This window comes from Typopeltis vanoorti, chromosome 8 (assembly GCF_054136105.1).
Source record: "Typopeltis vanoorti isolate ZY-2024b chromosome 8, IOZ_Tvanoo_1.0, whole genome shotgun sequence".
Taxonomy (NCBI): domain Eukaryota; kingdom Metazoa; phylum Arthropoda; class Arachnida; order Uropygi; family Thelyphonidae; genus Typopeltis; species Typopeltis vanoorti.
The window spans coordinates 17,464,003-17,481,449 of NC_143556.1; the positions used below are offsets into that span (position 1 = coordinate 17,464,003).

At 35.7% G+C, this 17,447-nt stretch overlaps 1 protein-coding gene across 6 annotated transcripts in view; it reads left to right on the top strand.

Annotated features, from left to right (window-relative positions):
* Positions 1–17,447, top strand: part of LOC150103765 (dynamin-like) — a 519,391-nt gene that overhangs the window by 255,019 nt on the left and 246,925 nt on the right. For all 6 annotated transcript variants that reach the window (XM_090397139.1, XM_090397140.1, XM_090397145.1 and 3 more), the window contains exon 11: positions 11,642–11,799. In XM_090397139.1, the coding sequence (XP_090253265.1) occupies positions 11,642–11,799 (158 nt within the window). The remainder of the gene's footprint in view (positions 1–11,641; positions 11,800–17,447) is intronic.

The window sequence follows — 17,447 nt, forward strand, 5'->3', positions numbered from 1 at the left end:
GGGAGGAATTTGCAACGTGGGCTTTGACAAAAGTTGCAGAAGATATACAAGCTTTACAACATCTTCTGGACAGACAATGTGCATTTTTCATTGTATGGGATGGTTAATATGCATAACTTCAAATTTGATTGCAGGACAATCCACATGCCTTCACATGGGAGCCATTGCACTCACCGTGTTGCACTGTTTGGTGCAACATTGATGTATCTATCATTGTCGGTCCCTTTTTCTTTGAAGAGCCATATGCAACAAGGGGCTGGAAGATTTGAACGTGACTGTGTGAAGAACATAAATGTTCTTCACACAGTCACGTTCAAATCTTCGCACATCATATCTCATCTCCCATGAAGCAGTTTCTCATCAGCACATTTGGTCAAGAATGACTCATCAGCTATAATTACAACTCCACGTGCCCCCCCCCCCCCCCCCGACACGTGACACCGGTAAATTTTTGGTTGTGGGACTATTTTAAGTCCCGAGTGTCTGCAAAGTTGCTAGCATCTACCTGGATATGCTCAATGCTTCTCTAAATGCATGCCCACTTGCAGCATGTAATTTCTTGTGATGGTGGACACATTGAACAATTACTATAGTGATATGTAATGGATTTCCTGCATATGAATAAATAAGTTTTCATTACCATTCTGACTGTCATCACTGCTGTTGCCCTCTGTTGGTGAAAATTTGAACTAAATTATTTCCTCTGCCAAAAAAATCCCTCTCCTTGTAATTCCCTTTCATGCAAGCCACACTCTAATATACCAGTTTTTCTGATTTTTATGACTTATTGAAATATTTACAAATTTATTGGACACTGTATACATAACTTGAAATCAGCTTGAATTGCATTTGAGATTTTCAGTATCATATAAGAGTTCATAAATGCTAATTTTATAAATAAAATTCTACTTAAAAAGTTGCAACTAATATGCCATATAAATTTTGTGACAATGCAACCACCCAACATGGAAGCAGTATATGTACCATAAACGAGTTCTTACAGGTGGTGTCCTCATGTACGGATGTTGCCTAGCGTGAACATGTTAAGGCAATGATTGTAGAAGATTATTATGTTGTGTACTGTGAGATTTGTCGAATGAATAGGAGTGCAGTTTACTGTCATCAGCCAAGCCATAAATAGGATTATTAGTCAGTGAGAGAAGGCTATTTATGTATAGGACAAAGAGGGTACAGAGAGATAGAGAGAACTAAATATTTAGTCTAGTTATCAAGAGTGAAAGATAGACCAAAGTATGACAATTTGCTGAGAAGGTCCAATGTAGAAAATCAAATGCTCTGGAAATATCAAGAGATAGGCCTTTCCATGGCATTTGTTCAGAGGTGTGATGATGTAGACTTGGAAACTTGTTGTGAATCTAGAGTTGTAGAATCTATACTACTGGTCATTTAACTAGTTAGTCTCCAGGTAGCAAAGAAGCTAAGTCAACTTCTTTGCCACCTGGAAAGCAATAGGTTAGTGGTTTGACAGAAGCCTTATCTCCCTCTTTCTGGAATTGGTAGAACATATACTTATTTCCATCCATTGGGATAGATGCCAGCTGAGCATCAGGGCCAGAGGACAATTTTGGTATCTAGGTTATTTAAGATTCTTCTTATGTCTTTTTTGGCAAAGCATCACATACCTAATGTGGTCTTACCAGAAGGTAAGCTTTATCTTATATGTTATTGCAACAGTCACCTGGGTGAAAGGTGGAAGCACAAATGAATAGAAGGTAAGCCTGATGCCCTTTGCAAGAGACCAGAAGATGCACCTGCCATTTGTAAAGGAGGTGAGTTTTAGAAAAAGCTATCAAAAAGTTGAAATATGGAAAGGCAGCTGGAGTAGATAATATTTGACCAGAAATGCTCAAATATGATTGTTATTGATAAGCACCTCCATGAAGTCCAAAGCATCATCGTGGGAGACCCACGATGTTGATTAGATGTTTCTATCATATCCCCTCTTTTTTGCCTATCAACCAACTTCTGCAGTACACACACATCCTCAATCTCTCCTCATAGGGAATATTCCACAAACCACTCACCATCTTGGTTGCTTGCCTCTGAATCCTCTCCACCACTTCCTCCTCCCCAAGAAATAAAGGTAACCAGACTTCAGCACAGTAACCCAGATGTGGATCTATCAAATCCTTTTAAAGAGGAATAACAACTCATCTCTGCTTGTGTTATCTTCAATAGCAAAATAATCTTAGGAGCTACCCTAACAACCTTAGCAATATGTCCTCTAAACTTCAATTCTCTCCCTCTCTTTACCACCACCCTTAAATTCCTAGCTTTGTCTATTTCTTGGAGTATAGTTCCCTCAATGGAGCTTGTAATCTGTTTATAAATTAAAAGATTGAAGATACCAAGAAATTATATACTTGGTTTTATCCTTTATCCAAGTGTAAGCAAACACAGTTTCACCTGAAGTGTTTTTAGGACTGGGGCATCTCATATATAGAATCTAATAACATCACATCACTTGCCTTAGTATCCCATAATGCAAAGCACATATCCTTGCAGACATGTATAATGCTCTGCATTATGGAACGGGTCACTACCCAGACCGGTTTTGACCTTTATTGGGGTCTCATCAGTGCTCACACTTGCATAAAGGATTAAACCAGACTTCATATATCATTTATATATCATTTATTGGTATCTTTAATTTATATATCATTTATTGGTATCTTTAATTTATATATCATTTATTGGTATCTTTAATTTATATATCATTTATTGGTATCTTTAATTTATATATCATTTCTTGGTATCTTTAATTTATAGTATAACCAATTGGAAAAACTTCCAATAACTATCTCTAATCCAGACTATTTTAGTAATAAGGTCTGACACATTTTGACTACTCGTATGTGAAAATGACTTCTGCATTACTTCAACCTTAGTATCACCTTTGGATCTGGCTGTGACTGGTGAGACCTCAATAGAGGTCAAAATCAGTCTGGGTTGTGACCTTTTCCATAATGCATAGCATTATACATGTCTGTAAGGATAGTGTTTTGCATTATAGGATACTAAAGCAAGTAATGTGAAGTCATTAGCTTCTATATATGAGTTGCCCTGGTCCTGAAAATACTTCAGGCACAAACTGCGTTTGCTTACACTTGGATAAAGGATTAAAATTAAATTGTAAACCAAGTACATAATTTCTTGGTAACTTTAATTTATAGTATGACCAAGTGGAAAAACTTCCAACAAATTTGTAACCTATTTATCTCAAAATGCCTAACTTTATCCACATTAAACTGACATTCATTATCTTTCGCCCATACTTAGCAGCCTATTTAAATCATCTTATATGCTCTCTACATTGCCTTGATTCACTATTACTCTACCTAATTTTGCATCATTAGCAAACAACTGAATATTTCCTTTCAGGTTATTTCCTATATCATTTATGTACAAATTAAACAGCAATGGCCCCAGCACTGAACCTTGTGGCACATCTCTAGTAATCATCTTTTGCCTGGATACTGCTCCTCCATATACTACTGTTTTGATATCTGTCCAGCAGCCACTCTCTTATCCATGTAACTATTGTCTTGTCCATCCCTGTTTGTTCTAATTTGCATAACAGCTCTATGTAGTATTTGGTCATATTCCTTTGCAAAATCCAGCAGAATCATCATATAGCCATTTCCTTTATCCAACTCAGCTGTTACTCTATTATAAAAAGTTCATAAATTATTAAGGCATGACCAACCCCCTTCATAAAACCATGTTGCCCCTCATATCACATTTTTATCCATCCATTCTTGAATTCTCTTTTTGACCAATTTTCCAATATTTTGACCACCACTCCTGAGTTACTCATTTGTCTATAATTTGCTACTGCAGTCTTAGAACCTCCCTTATACAAGCGAATTCTTTTGTCTTCTTTCCACTACTTTTGAGCTCTAGCAGAGCTGAGACTAAAATTAAAAAAAAGCCTATTCAGAGGCATTGTCATTTCCCTTGCACATTCCCGCAAAATGCTGTATTTACATTGAGATTCTGCAATATTCTAAGAACCTTCACTTCATCCACCTTTGTTGACACATCAGTCTCTGTCACACATCACAAGCATTCTCCACTTGTATGATATACATTTGGAAAGTAGTCACTCAGTTAACTATTTTGTTTGTTTCTGTCACCTCATGACCATCAGCACTCATTAAGATTCTTCTTCTTATGTGTCACATAGCATAAGAACTCTGGGATTTTCTTTGGCCTGCATTGATTGTTTCTTCCCATAATCTGATTTTGCCTTCCTTACCAGTATGGTAAGGAAGGCAAAATCAGATTAAAAACTTACCATATCTTTCTTGCCTAACCCCTTGTACTGTTCATGAGTTTGCTGGACACCTTTCTCCTTATATACCTTTCACAGCATTTTCTTTTTCTGCAGTGCATGCTTAATGATATTACTCATTCATTTAACTCTTACCTTATTAAATATGGAGGTATAAATGTTTTGTAGCAGCTACACTGCATAATTCAGAGGGCCTGATTTGAAGGTTGAATTCCAGATAACTGGAGTAGAGCTCTCATAGTGTGCATCTATTTAAGAAAGAAAAAAAAAAGAAAAGAAAGCAGAATGTCAGAATTATAGAGGAATTTCTCTACTAAGTGTTCCAGATATGATTTATAAAAACATCCTTGAAAAGAGGCTGAGAAAAATTGTGGAAGGGAAGCTGGGAGAAGAACAAGCTGGATTCAGGCTAAATAGAGATTGGTAGGATTAGATTTTCACGTTACAACAGGTAGTTGAGAAATCATGAGAATATGACATGGATCTGTACTTCAGTTTTGTAGATCTGGAAAAGGTATATGACTAGATGCCCCGAGAAAAGCTTTTTAAAACAATACAATTATATGAGATGAATGAAAATTATACAGAGAGTACATTGTGTATATGTAACTTGTAAGTCAGCAGTTAGAATGAAAGAAATACAGAAAGATAGTTTGATGTAAAATCAGGGGTAAGACAGGAATACACATCACTCCATTCTTACTCATCATTTATATGAGTCACATTATGAAAGAATGTGGCATTAAAACTGATATTAGTACTGGAGATATCAAACTGAGCTCTTTGCTTTTATGCAAACGATGTTGTACTGCTAAACACATCCAGTGCAATTCTCCATGATTCTCTAACTAAATTGAACAATAAATTTGGAATGAAAATCAACAATAAAATACTTCATCTGCATTCTAAATGGTGAGACTATTGAACAAGTAAAATATTTCAGCTATATAGACACAGCTTTTAGTGAAGATGGCAAATTAAATTTGGAAATAGACAACAGGATAAACAAAGCTGGTATGGTTAATAGTCACTTGAATAAATTTATGTGGAATATGAGAGAAATTAGCCAAAACACCAAACTAGCAGTACGAAGGTTGTCTGAAAAGTTCTCAGCCTCGACCATAGATGGCAACACTATCAGTAAGATTTTTTTTCCCTAAGTAGGTACATCTGTCATATGCATCCATGTGAAATTGCAATCATTCTATCAAATAGTTTGTTTTATACAGCTGTCTGAAGCAAAAGTGTTGTCTGTATCCCTTGAAATGGATAAAATTGGGTATTGTGCGGTTATAAAATTCCTTGTAAAAGAAGGTTTAACGCCAAAAGAAATTCCTTCGAAGTTCATAAAAGTTTATGGGCACTCTTCTCCTTAGTTTTCAACAATTAAGAAATGGGCTGCCGAGTTTCAACGTGTTCGTATCAGCCTTGAAGATGATCCACGTGAAGGATGTCCAAAAGATGTAACAACACCAGAAATCATTGATCAAGTGCATGCTATGGTATTGGATGATCGGTGAGTCAAAGTGCATGAAATTGCTGAGGCTATAGGCATTTCAAAAGAACGTGTAGGATATATTTTGCATTAAGAATTGCAAATGAAAAAGATTTGCGCAAGATGGGTGCCATGCTTGCTCACAGCAGATCAAAAACGCACTTTCATGAAAATCTCTGAACAGTGCTTGGAATGTTTTAATAAGAATAAAACTGATTTTGTGCATCGATTTATTACATAGATGACACTTGGATTCACCATTACACACCAGAATCCAAAGAGCAGTCAAAACAGCGGACAGGAGCTGATTGTTCAGCACCAAAGACAAAGTCGGTTCCATCAGCAGGAAAGGTCATGGCATTGGTGTTTTGGGATGCTGAAGGCATTTTGTTTATTAATTATCTTGAAAAGGGTAAAACAATAATCAGGGAATATTATTCCGATCATTTAGCCAGACTAGACAAAAAAATTTGTGAGAAAAGACCCAGTTTACAGAAGAAGAAAAATCATCTTTCATCATGCACCTGACTACAAAGATGTTTTGACAATGAAAAAATTAAGGGATCTGTACTATGAATTGTTGCAACATCCACCTTATTCCCCAGATTTTGTTCCCTGTGGCTTCTATCTCTTCCCAAAACTAAAACTCTTCCTCGCTGGTCAGCGTTTTTCTTCGAATCAAGAGGTGATTGCAGCTATAGAACAATATTTTGCAGATCTTACTGAGAACCATTTAAGGGACGGGATAATAGCGCTGGAGCATCGCTGGAATAAATGTATTAGTCTTAAGGGAGATTATGTTGAAGAAGAAAAATAATTTTGAAATGATAAATTTGTTTTTTCATTGTTAGACCAAAAACTTTTCAGGCCACCCTTGTATATAAGACATTGTTTAAACCAGTTTTAAGTTATGGATCTTAGAGATAGGTTAGAAATAAGGTTCTTGATCAAAAACTAGAGACAGATATGAGAGTTTTGAGAAAAATTAGGAGACCGAAACAGATCACATGAATGGTACAATCATATTAAAAAATGACGATATTAGAAATGAGCTTGACATTGTTAACATTCAAATGTCTGAGTGAAGCTAGTCTAGGTGGTAAGGCCACTTATACAGAATGGGGGAGAAAAACTTATCAAATTAGGTGTTTGATGCCAAGATGGTGGTAAAGAGGATTGGAGATAGATCAAGATTTAAGTGGATTTATTCAGTCAGAAATGCCTTTAGAAGAAAACGAAATGTGAGGTTCAACAATATTGGAGTGCTCACTAGTGTTATACCCTGATAAGTTGGAACATAAAATATTTCATCTTATCATTGTATAACAGAGCAAACACACAATAAGAAACATTATAACATGCTTGTCTCTAGGTATTAAAATACTGCTTTTTAGATATATCAAATATTTCAAACTAAAAGAATACAAATAGTTATTTATATAATATTTCAACAAGGGATCACTCACTAGTTAGTATAAATAATAGTGGAAGTGTAAACATTTAACAATTTTTTGAGCATTAAGTACTAGAAGTTATAGAATGACTTCCACAAATTGTAAGGGGGGGATGTAAGTACAAAGGTCAAGGTATTGCTAAAATACTATCTAGAGATCGTCTCTTGATTGATATTATTATGTAATCTAAAAGCACTAAGTGGCACAGCGAAAAAATAAATTTCTTACTGTTTTACGAGAGGTTGATCTCTGATACTCTGGTATTGGCTCGACCCTGGGGCAATTCCATTGTTATACAGGGGTACCACATGATACATGAGAGAGAGTTGAATGAGAATTTGAATAAAAGACTAAAAGAGTAATTATATTAGAGATAGGGACACAACATAAATGGCACAGTCGACAGGATGTGGTTTGTATAACTGAAGTTAGAATTTATTCCAATTACAGTAAGCTGGTTTCGGATTCCAACCAGAAATTCTTAACAAAAGCAAAGGTTAATTTAATATTTGTGTTAACTTAGAGGCAAACATGTCAAACCCACCTAGTAGTTCAATAATGGAAGACAATGAGTTTTTTCAATGCATTAAACCCCAAGAAGTGTTTCCTCAATTCTTGGGGGAGGAAACTGATGATGTGATTGCGTTCTTTAATTATGTAGAAAAACTGAAGGAAATGGGGGGATGGACTGATTTTCAACTGCTGGTCTTGGTCCGTAGCGAATTGGTGGGAAAGGCTGAAGCTTACCTATCCTCCTCCCCCATGCTAAGAGAAACCACAGAGTACCTAAGATTCAAGCAACTGCTGATCTCTGAGTTCTCTCGGATGAAAGGAAGTCCCAAGGTTTTAAGGGAGTTGTACTGTTGCATACAAGAGGATGGTGAAGGAGTGATTAAATTTCTTGACAGAATATTGACCATTACTAAGTCAATGAGAATATCTTCCAAAGAAGAGGAAGCCCATCTGAGATGGTTGGCCTTCTAAAAGTTTAGGGTTGGTCTGTGATGATTTAAGGGAGGTAATCTTTAAGAAAGGGGCTCAGGAATTGGATGGATGTTTGGCTCTAGCCATAAAAAGAGAAAAGATAGTAATGGAGTTGGCTCAGGCCTCTCTTCTAAGGATTCAAATTAAAGGAAAACCAGGAAAACAAAAAAAAAACCTTGGTGGGCCCAGAGCAAACAATTATTCCAGAAGGGAATTCTGGCTTACTGGCATCCAGTGTGTGTGAAGCAAGTTTAGCAAAGGCCGAATGTAAGATAACAACGAGGAATGAATCAAAAATGGGAGGGGAATATTATATGCAATCAGTTTCATTAGCAGAAGTAATAAAGGAACGGCCCTTGCCCCTGGTAGAGGGTTCAGTTGAAGGAGTCCCCTGTAACTTTCTCTTTGATACTGGAGCTAACATATCAGTGGTTCCGATACAATTAATTGGGGAACTCCAAACCAATAGCCCTGATAGCTTCACTGAAATGTGCGAACCCATCAAGATCATGGGTATTGCCAAAGTTGAACTCTGCTCAACATTAAAGGTTATGGTTAAGATCTCCATGCCTTGCTTCCCGTTTGACTCCACACACTAATTGGTGGTACTTCCACAAGTGGCAGACACTAGTAGTCAAGTAATACTGGGTCTCAATTTTCTAGAAAAAAATCGATTCATGTGTGACTTTTCTACTAAGACACTGTCCTTGTATGGGAAGAGGTATAGGCCGGAGTGCCTAGCAAAGTTTAATAGTGAGATGGGCAAGGCCATGAAAATTGAAAAAAAGGGTGATTATGAGGATAAGGTATGTGGAAAAGGAAGTTAACCGTAGACGCCTTTAAGCACTCTAGCTCAGAGCAGGATAGGACTTACATTGAGAAATTCTTTCAATCAGTGTTCCATCAGTATCCCAAAGTATTTACGGAAGAAGTTAGTTCACCCTCTTGCACAAGAAAAATCCAACATGCTGTCCAGGTTACTTCTGATGTACTTGTATATATAAGGCAGTACCAGACGCCTCTCAAATATATATGGATAGACTCAAGAAATTGATGACAGATTATGAAAAGGCTGGAATTATAGAAAGGTCATGTTCCCAATGGAACAGCCCTTTCATATTAGCAGAAAAACCGAATGGTGGGCCGAGATTTGTCCTAGATTTGAGGGAGGTAAACAAAGTGACTAAACCCATTGATTTCCTATATTCAGGATTGAAGATCTATTGATTGGGTTGGAAGGAGCTAAATATTTTTCTAAATTGGATCTAAACTCTGGCTACTTCCAAATTCCTCTGAGGGAGGAGGACAGGAAATACTTTGCTTTCACCACCAGGTGGCAAAAGTACCAACTGTGCCACCTTCCTCAAGGAGCCAGGAACTCAGCCATGAGTTTTCAATGCTTGATGAATTCTATTCTGTCTGATATGTTAGGAGAGGGAGTGATTTGTTTCCAGGATGATCTCCTGGTTCACTCATCCTGTGTTGAAGAGCATTGCAGGTTGCTGACTGGAGTTATGGACAGACTGAGCAAAGCTCAACTTTCCTTGAAATATTCGAAGTTGCTCCTTTCCCCATTCAAACTCCTTTCCTTTTTTCGTTAGCCTGACCATGGGCCCCATTAATCTCGAACACTCGGGGATGAATTTTCAGTAGAAGTTTATCATGCCTAGATATCTCCTGACCTGTCTTATGGTGGTGGGAATCTTGGCCTTTAAGATGGCAGTTACATTATTTTCAGTGGGTTTTATTCCATCCTTGCTTACTACATGGCCAAGATACTCCACCTCCCTGAGAAAGAACTTACACTTCGAATCTCAGATACTCTGATACTCTGGTATTTGCTTGACCCTGAGGCAATTCCATTGTTATACAGGGATACCACGTATCCCTGTAAAAAGACTAAAAGAGTAATTATAAGAGATAGGGACACAACACTAGTAATAGACTAACATGGAGGAAAATTGTTGATAAGAGACTAATCATGTATACTTAATCACGAAGTGCTGTTATAGTAGCCTAAACATCCCTTGAGGGGTACATATCAGTCAATTGATAATGATGATGGCCATCTTGCATTTGTTGCATGCCTCATTTTAAGCTGAGAATGAGGCTGAAATTTCAAGTACTTACTGGTTCCTTACAAAGCTCTTGACTTTAACTTTTGACCAGACATACCTTCTTCTTTTGTGTTGTGAACCATACATTTAGATGGTTCAGTTACATCATTACCTAATAAAAAGTCAATATACTGATTTCTTACCTCTCCAGCTTGTTCATTAATGATTGAATGGCAAGCTCATAATGTTCAATGTTTCTTATGATTTTTTGTTAGGAAAAAATATTGGATGAATCTTTGACAGTGTAGATAGTAAAAAAGAGAGCGAAAGAGAAGTTTTCTCTTCTTGACCATTTCTCCTATTCTTCTGAAAGTTCATGCTCCATTGTTGACTTCTGGCATGAAACACTTTTTCTATCCTCCTCTTGCAGTGGTGTTTATCCCGCAATCCTGGAAATTGGTCTGTATTCATCCTGTTGCTCTTACTTCAGTTTTTTCTGAAATAGTGGTGAAATCTATTAACAGTCATTTCCATTTCTATCTGAAAACCTACACTAATAAATAATTGCTAATATGGATTTCACACTCTCCTACCTCAAGTTATTTGATTGAATTTGGCACAAATGGCATTATGGACGGCTCCTGTTGTCAGTTTTCTCTCTCTCTCCCTCCGGGTATGCATTACATGCAGTGATTGCTTGATCTCAATCCTCAAACTTACAATTAATGTTGGGTTATCACCGTGCTCTATTGTTTCACTTATTCTCTTTCCTGTTCACTAAATCTAATCCATAGTTTTGCTGATGACATCACATTCCTCTCATTTGACAGTTGAATGCTACACAGATTGACAAAAGTTCTAGTTTTACTTCTGTAAATGCTAATCTCTTGACAGTGCTTTGATGGGTGTTGATAATTTTGTTAACTTCATTACTAGCAAATTATTCATCTGCTATTTCTCAAAAAAATACATCTTGATGTGGTCATATATACATGAGTTGAGTTTTCTTGCATTTATTGGATGCTATCTTGCATTTGTTGCATGCTTCATTGTGAGCTGAGAATGAGGCTGAAATTTTAAGGTTAAAAGTACTTAAAATGTTGCTCAATGCTAGATGTCTGTTAAAACTTATTTGGCATAATGCAAATATCTGAGACTGCAGTTAGAAACTGTACTTGATTTTAAATAATCAAGTACTCTTTATTTCTTCTTCCCTTCCCATTTCCCAACATATAGATTTTATTAGCATTTTATTATTTTCGGTACTCTGGTTGCTGTTAAATTGAATTTCAAATTGATAAGTTACTCAGTGCTGCTTCTTTTGTAAATTGTTTAGATGAATCGTTATCCTCATTTAAGAGATGAAATTGAAAGGATTATCACCACTCATATTAGAGAAAAAGAACAGAAGACCAAACTACAAATAAGTATGTTAGTGGAAGTGGAATTAGCATATATGAATACTAATCATGAAGATTTTATTGGTTTTACAAAGTAAGTTTGACTTTTTTTCACTTTTTCACTACTTGTATCAGTATAATATAAAATTTATGAATAAGTAGTATAAGCCTTCATAGCTCAGTTGTTATGATGAGGACCTTTAGTTAAGAAGACCTGGGTTTGAATCCTGTCTAGGATACAAAGAATCTTTATCAGGACTTTTATCAGGAGCGACAGGGTTTTTCATCCTGCAAAACAAGCCATACAACCAGAACAAATAATTTACATTTATAGACATAGCAGATGATACAGATAAGATTAACCATCCTATTATAAGCATTAAGCAGATTCATAATGTGAAGGTATGCTAATTTTAAATTAGGCTATTCCACCAGGAGTCCTACAACAAGCTATTGAATCTAACACAAGAAAGGAATGCAGGATGGGATAAAATTTATGCTCTCTAATAATCATGTATTTGTTCATGTGGACTTAACATTATTTCATTATTAACTATATTAGTGAATTTAGAAAAGTAGGGAAACCATTTGAATAAGCAGATGAATGATCATGAATACATTAATAATCAGCTACTAAATCTGATAAGTCCTGAGATATCATTAGAACTGTAAATGCATTTTTCAAGGAATGGTATCGAATTCTTCATAAGAATAATATAAGAAACCTTTACATTTGATTGAGTAATGTTTATACTTAGATGAAATTTGAATGCTTGTTTCATATTTTTTATCTTGCTTGCATGCTTAGATTTAATTCCTGATATATATAGATATATATATATATATATATATATATATATATATATATTAAAGATACCGAGAAATTTTATACTTGATTTTAATTATTTTCCCAAGTAAGCAAAACAAAGTTTTGCACGTGAAATATATTCATATCTCAGCCACTCGTATATATAGAGGCTAATGACTTCATATCACTTGCTTTAGTATGTATCCCATAATGCAAAGCACCCCCCCCCCTTTCAGTTGTGTATAATGCACTGCATAATGGAAAGGGTCACTACCTAGACTGGTTTCCACCTTTATTGAAGTCTCATCAGCAGGAGCCAGACCCAGGAGATATACCAAGGTTGAAGTGTATGACTTCTGCATTACTTCAATCTTGGTATTGCTCCCAGATATGACTCCCACTGATGAGACCTCAATCAAGGTTGAAACTGGTCTGTGTAGTGACCCTTCCCATTATGCATTGCATTATACACGCCTGAAAGTGGGTGTGCTTTGCATTATGGGATGCATACTAAGGCAGGTGATATGAAGTCATTAGCCTCTATATATCAAGTGCCTCAGACGTGAATATATTTCACATACAAAACTTTGTTTTGCTTGTTTGGGAAAAGAATTAAAACCAAGTATAAAATTTCTTGGTATCTTTAACATATAATACACCCCAAGGTAAAAAACTTTCTATGTGTATTTCCTCAAGGGGAAAATTTTTTTTTTTACCACTGTTCTGTTAATGCACGTTTTGTAATAGTCTTTCAGAGTAGCTATCTAGAATATCTTCATGTTTAGTTTTTTGTATCACCTTTATTTCATGATTCCATTTCTAAGCTTTTTATTAGCCTCCAGGACATTTTGCCACCTTTGTGATTTATCTTCTATATTCTTATCAAGGTCTTCCCACGACTTTAGTCGTGGGAAGACCTTGATAATAATATAGCAGATAGCAACTATCCATTTTTTTTTATTTTTGTTCAGAGTTTACCAATGAATCTCTAGAGTGTGCTTCTTATTTTCAAACTCTTCAATTTTTTCTTGAATAATATTTCTATATTTAGGCTATAATTCAACTCTGAAAGAAACTTGACTTTGACCCTTTTTTGAAAACTTTCTTATATGTTTTTCCTTAATTTCAGCATGATATTCATTTTTATCCTGTTCAAAACTAAGTAATGATCACTTCCTCCTTCAAATTCCTTGTATACACTTGTATCCTGAACCAGTTTGAAGATATCATTATCATCAATAGCACAATCTATAAAATTTCCTTTTGTCTTTCTCCATGTTAAGTTGCCTTAATTTTAAATTGGGCTATTCCCCAGCTAGCATGATATTTCATCATTTTGTGCCATCATTCTTGTTTTTTTAGTTTTGAGTTAACTTAGTATGTAATACAGTTTGACTAGTGTATCCCAAATTGCCAATTTCCTCATTCAGCATTGTGGTTGGCTCTGATAACATAGCATACCACAAGAAGGTGAGATTGAACCTTGGGCCAGAAGCCCTAGTTGGTTCTCTGTATTGCTTACAGGCTGTGTGGAAATCTCCTTCCAGTTATCTAGCTTTGGACTCTTATTTAATCCCACACCTAATTAGAGAGAAACTATATACAAAGACATACTCAACAAGGTCATTAGGTGACTTATCATAAACTTGAAGGGCAGTGTGGAAGAATTTAATTATTAATTAAATAACACAAGGTGAAATGAAGAACATTACAGATATCAAACTTTAGGACTAAGGCAGTACATCCGACTGTCACATGAGCAAACACTTTGAAAGTTTATTTTTCGCTTGGTTAGAGTATAATAAAATTAGTTTAATCCTTTATCCAAGTGTGAGCAAACAAAGTTTGCGCCTGAAAGTATCTTCAGGACTGGGGTAAGGTGGTACAACACCAGGACAACTCGTTGCAAAGGTGGAGCAAGATACCAACACTTCTATCTCAGTATCTCCTATAATGCAAAACACATCTCCTTGCGGATATGTCTAATGTTATGCATTAAAGGAAGGGCCACTACCCAGACTAGTTTCGATCTTTATTGAGGTCTCTTCAGTGGGAGCCAGGCCCAAGTGGAGATACCAGGCAGAAGCATTAGTAGGTCATCTCTACCTATAGGAGTTGCCAAATGGTGTGCCACCCTTTTTTAATAAATTACTCTGGATTTAGAGAAAGATTTTGAAAGTTTATTTTTCACTTGGTTAGAGTATAATAAAATTAGTTTAATCCTTTATCCAAGTGTGAGCAAACAAAGTTTGCGCCTGAAAGTATCTTCAGGACTGGGGTAAGGTGGTACAACACCAGGACAACTCGTTGCAAAGGTGGAGCAAGCTACCAACACTCCTATCTCAGTATCTCCTATAATGCAAAACACATCTCCTTGCGGATATGTCTAATGTTATGCATTAAGGGAAGGGCCACTACCCAGACTAGTTTCGCCCTTTATTGAGGTCTCTTCAAATAAACTTTCAAAATCTTTCTCTAAATCCAGAGTAATTTATTAAAAAAGGGTGGCACACCATTTGGCAACTCCTATAGGTAGAGATGACCTGCTAATGCTTCTGCCTGGTATCTCCACTTGGGCCTGGCTCCCACTGAAGAGACCTCAATAAAGGTCAAAACTAGTCTGGGTAGTGGCCCTTCCCTTAATGCATAACATTAGACATATCCGCAAGGAGATGTGTTTTGCATTATAGGAGATACTGAGATAGAAGTGTTGGTAGCTTGCTCCACCTTTGCAACGAGTTGTCCTGGTGTTGTACCACCTTACCCCAGTCCTGAAGATACTTTCAGGCGCAAACTTTGTTTGCTCTTACTTGGATAGAGCAAACACTATTATGACAAATTCACTATAATAAACTATCAAATGCTAAGGCAACTATAGATGCAAGTGATCTTATCAAAAATAAAAAAATAAGAAAGACTAACAAACTGGCTAAGCATAGTCTACCAAATGTAGGATAAATTCATAGTTATTCAGTTAATGTTTAACATGTTCTGAACAGCATCATAGTACTCTTGAACTAATTTCTAACTTAAGACAGCTGGGAAATGATATTTGTTTTATTCCATCTTATTCTATAGTTGGTATCAGAGTCATGGTTGGTCAAACCTATATTCTATAGAAAGTGAATTTAGTTTTTATGTTCAGAGACATATCTTTGCTGTCATGTTTGATTGAAGTAATGCAGCTTAGAAAAACATAGTACTATCATCCACTCATTGATGGTACTAGTGAAGGTAGCAATCTTTAAGAGAATTGAAAGAAAGTGCAAAGATATTTCTTAATTTTCAGTTCGAGAGATTTCCTCCATACACAACAACAAAATTCTGTAATTATTTTCTGATGTGTTTTAAAGGTAGGAGACAGATTCTTTTAATTTTCTTGGGTGTGGAGTATAGGTCATTTTTTCCCTTGGCATATCTGAATAAGATTCAGATGATATCTGATTCTTGAGAAGATATCCTTATAAGTTTTTGCTGAAGCAGAAAATCAGAAATACAGATTGGCCAGTATCAATTTCGTGTATATCTCACATTGTCTCTAAAATGGTTACATATTATTTTTAATTTATACATAAAAAAATGCATCTAGCTAATTTTGATCTTATTCCTTGCATATACTTCATGGTCTTAGTGCTGAGTCTGTGATCCTTATTAGCAAACACATTAAAGTTTTAAGACCTACTCTTGAATGATAAAACTAAATGAAGCTGTATACTATCTGTTAGTTCATTGTTATATGCTTTATCATTCTATACCCTGTTTTGTCCATTGTTATCCTATTTTTCTGAAGTATCTCTTTCATGCTTTCCATTATAATGTTCCATCTACTTCGTTCTCTCTCCATTGATATCAGACATATTCTAGTATGCAAACTATATTATTGACATTTATGTATTGTGTAGATTAATTGCAGATGCATTTCTTGCAAGTTGTTTCAATTGCCACAAACTTTTTTTTTTTTTTTTTTCAGGGTTGCACCCTTACTTAAGAAATCAAACACAATTAATGTTAAAAGATTGTGTATATATATATACAGACAGCAAATTCAAGTGAATAAAGTAAATAAATTTTGAAGTGCTTTTTCAAACATGTTAGCACCAATAATTAGGCATATGCAGTGGAATCCCCCTCCCCTTTTCTGGAACTTCATTCTCACAGTTAAAATCTTTTAGAAACTTGTTTTGCAGACAGCTGTGCAGTGCTGTATCTTATTTGTATAAAATGCTATATCATGTAACTATAAAAATATTATAGTTACCCATAACCATAATAAATTCTGAAAAAAAAATCATTAATAATTCTTAATAATTGATATAAAAGCTGTTAATAATTGACATAAAAAAATAATTCAACTAGTTTCTCATGCACTTGGATGTGTTTCTTAGAAACATATTAAAAAGCACTAGAGCTATCAAACATAAAAGCAAGTTTAAAACTTATAATACTTAAAAATGTTAATTGAATGTAGCTATGAATAAGGTACTGCTATGGGTTCCCCCCTTTCCCCCCACACACAGGAAGATACCTACATAATCAATCACATCATCATCCAGTTCAACAGTACGGCATTTTAAAAACACTTACACACAGAGCCAGAGCCATTTGTTCTAACGATACATCTCTGACCACAGAACTCCAATATTTGCACCATACGTTCTTAGCCAACGACTACAATCCCTATAAAATAGATAAAATATTACATAGGCCCATTACTCTGACTTCCCCTAATACACAAGAATACAACATGACCATTTCTATTCCCTATATCAGAGATACATTGGAAAAGATAGCCAAAGTTTTGTTGAAACATGGCCTTCGCACCAATTTCAAACCTCATGTCAAGCTGGCAACTCTGATCCGCTCGCCTAAGGATAAACATCACCCTTTAGCACATCCAGGAGTGTATGAAGTTCCTTGTGACTGTGACTTGGCCT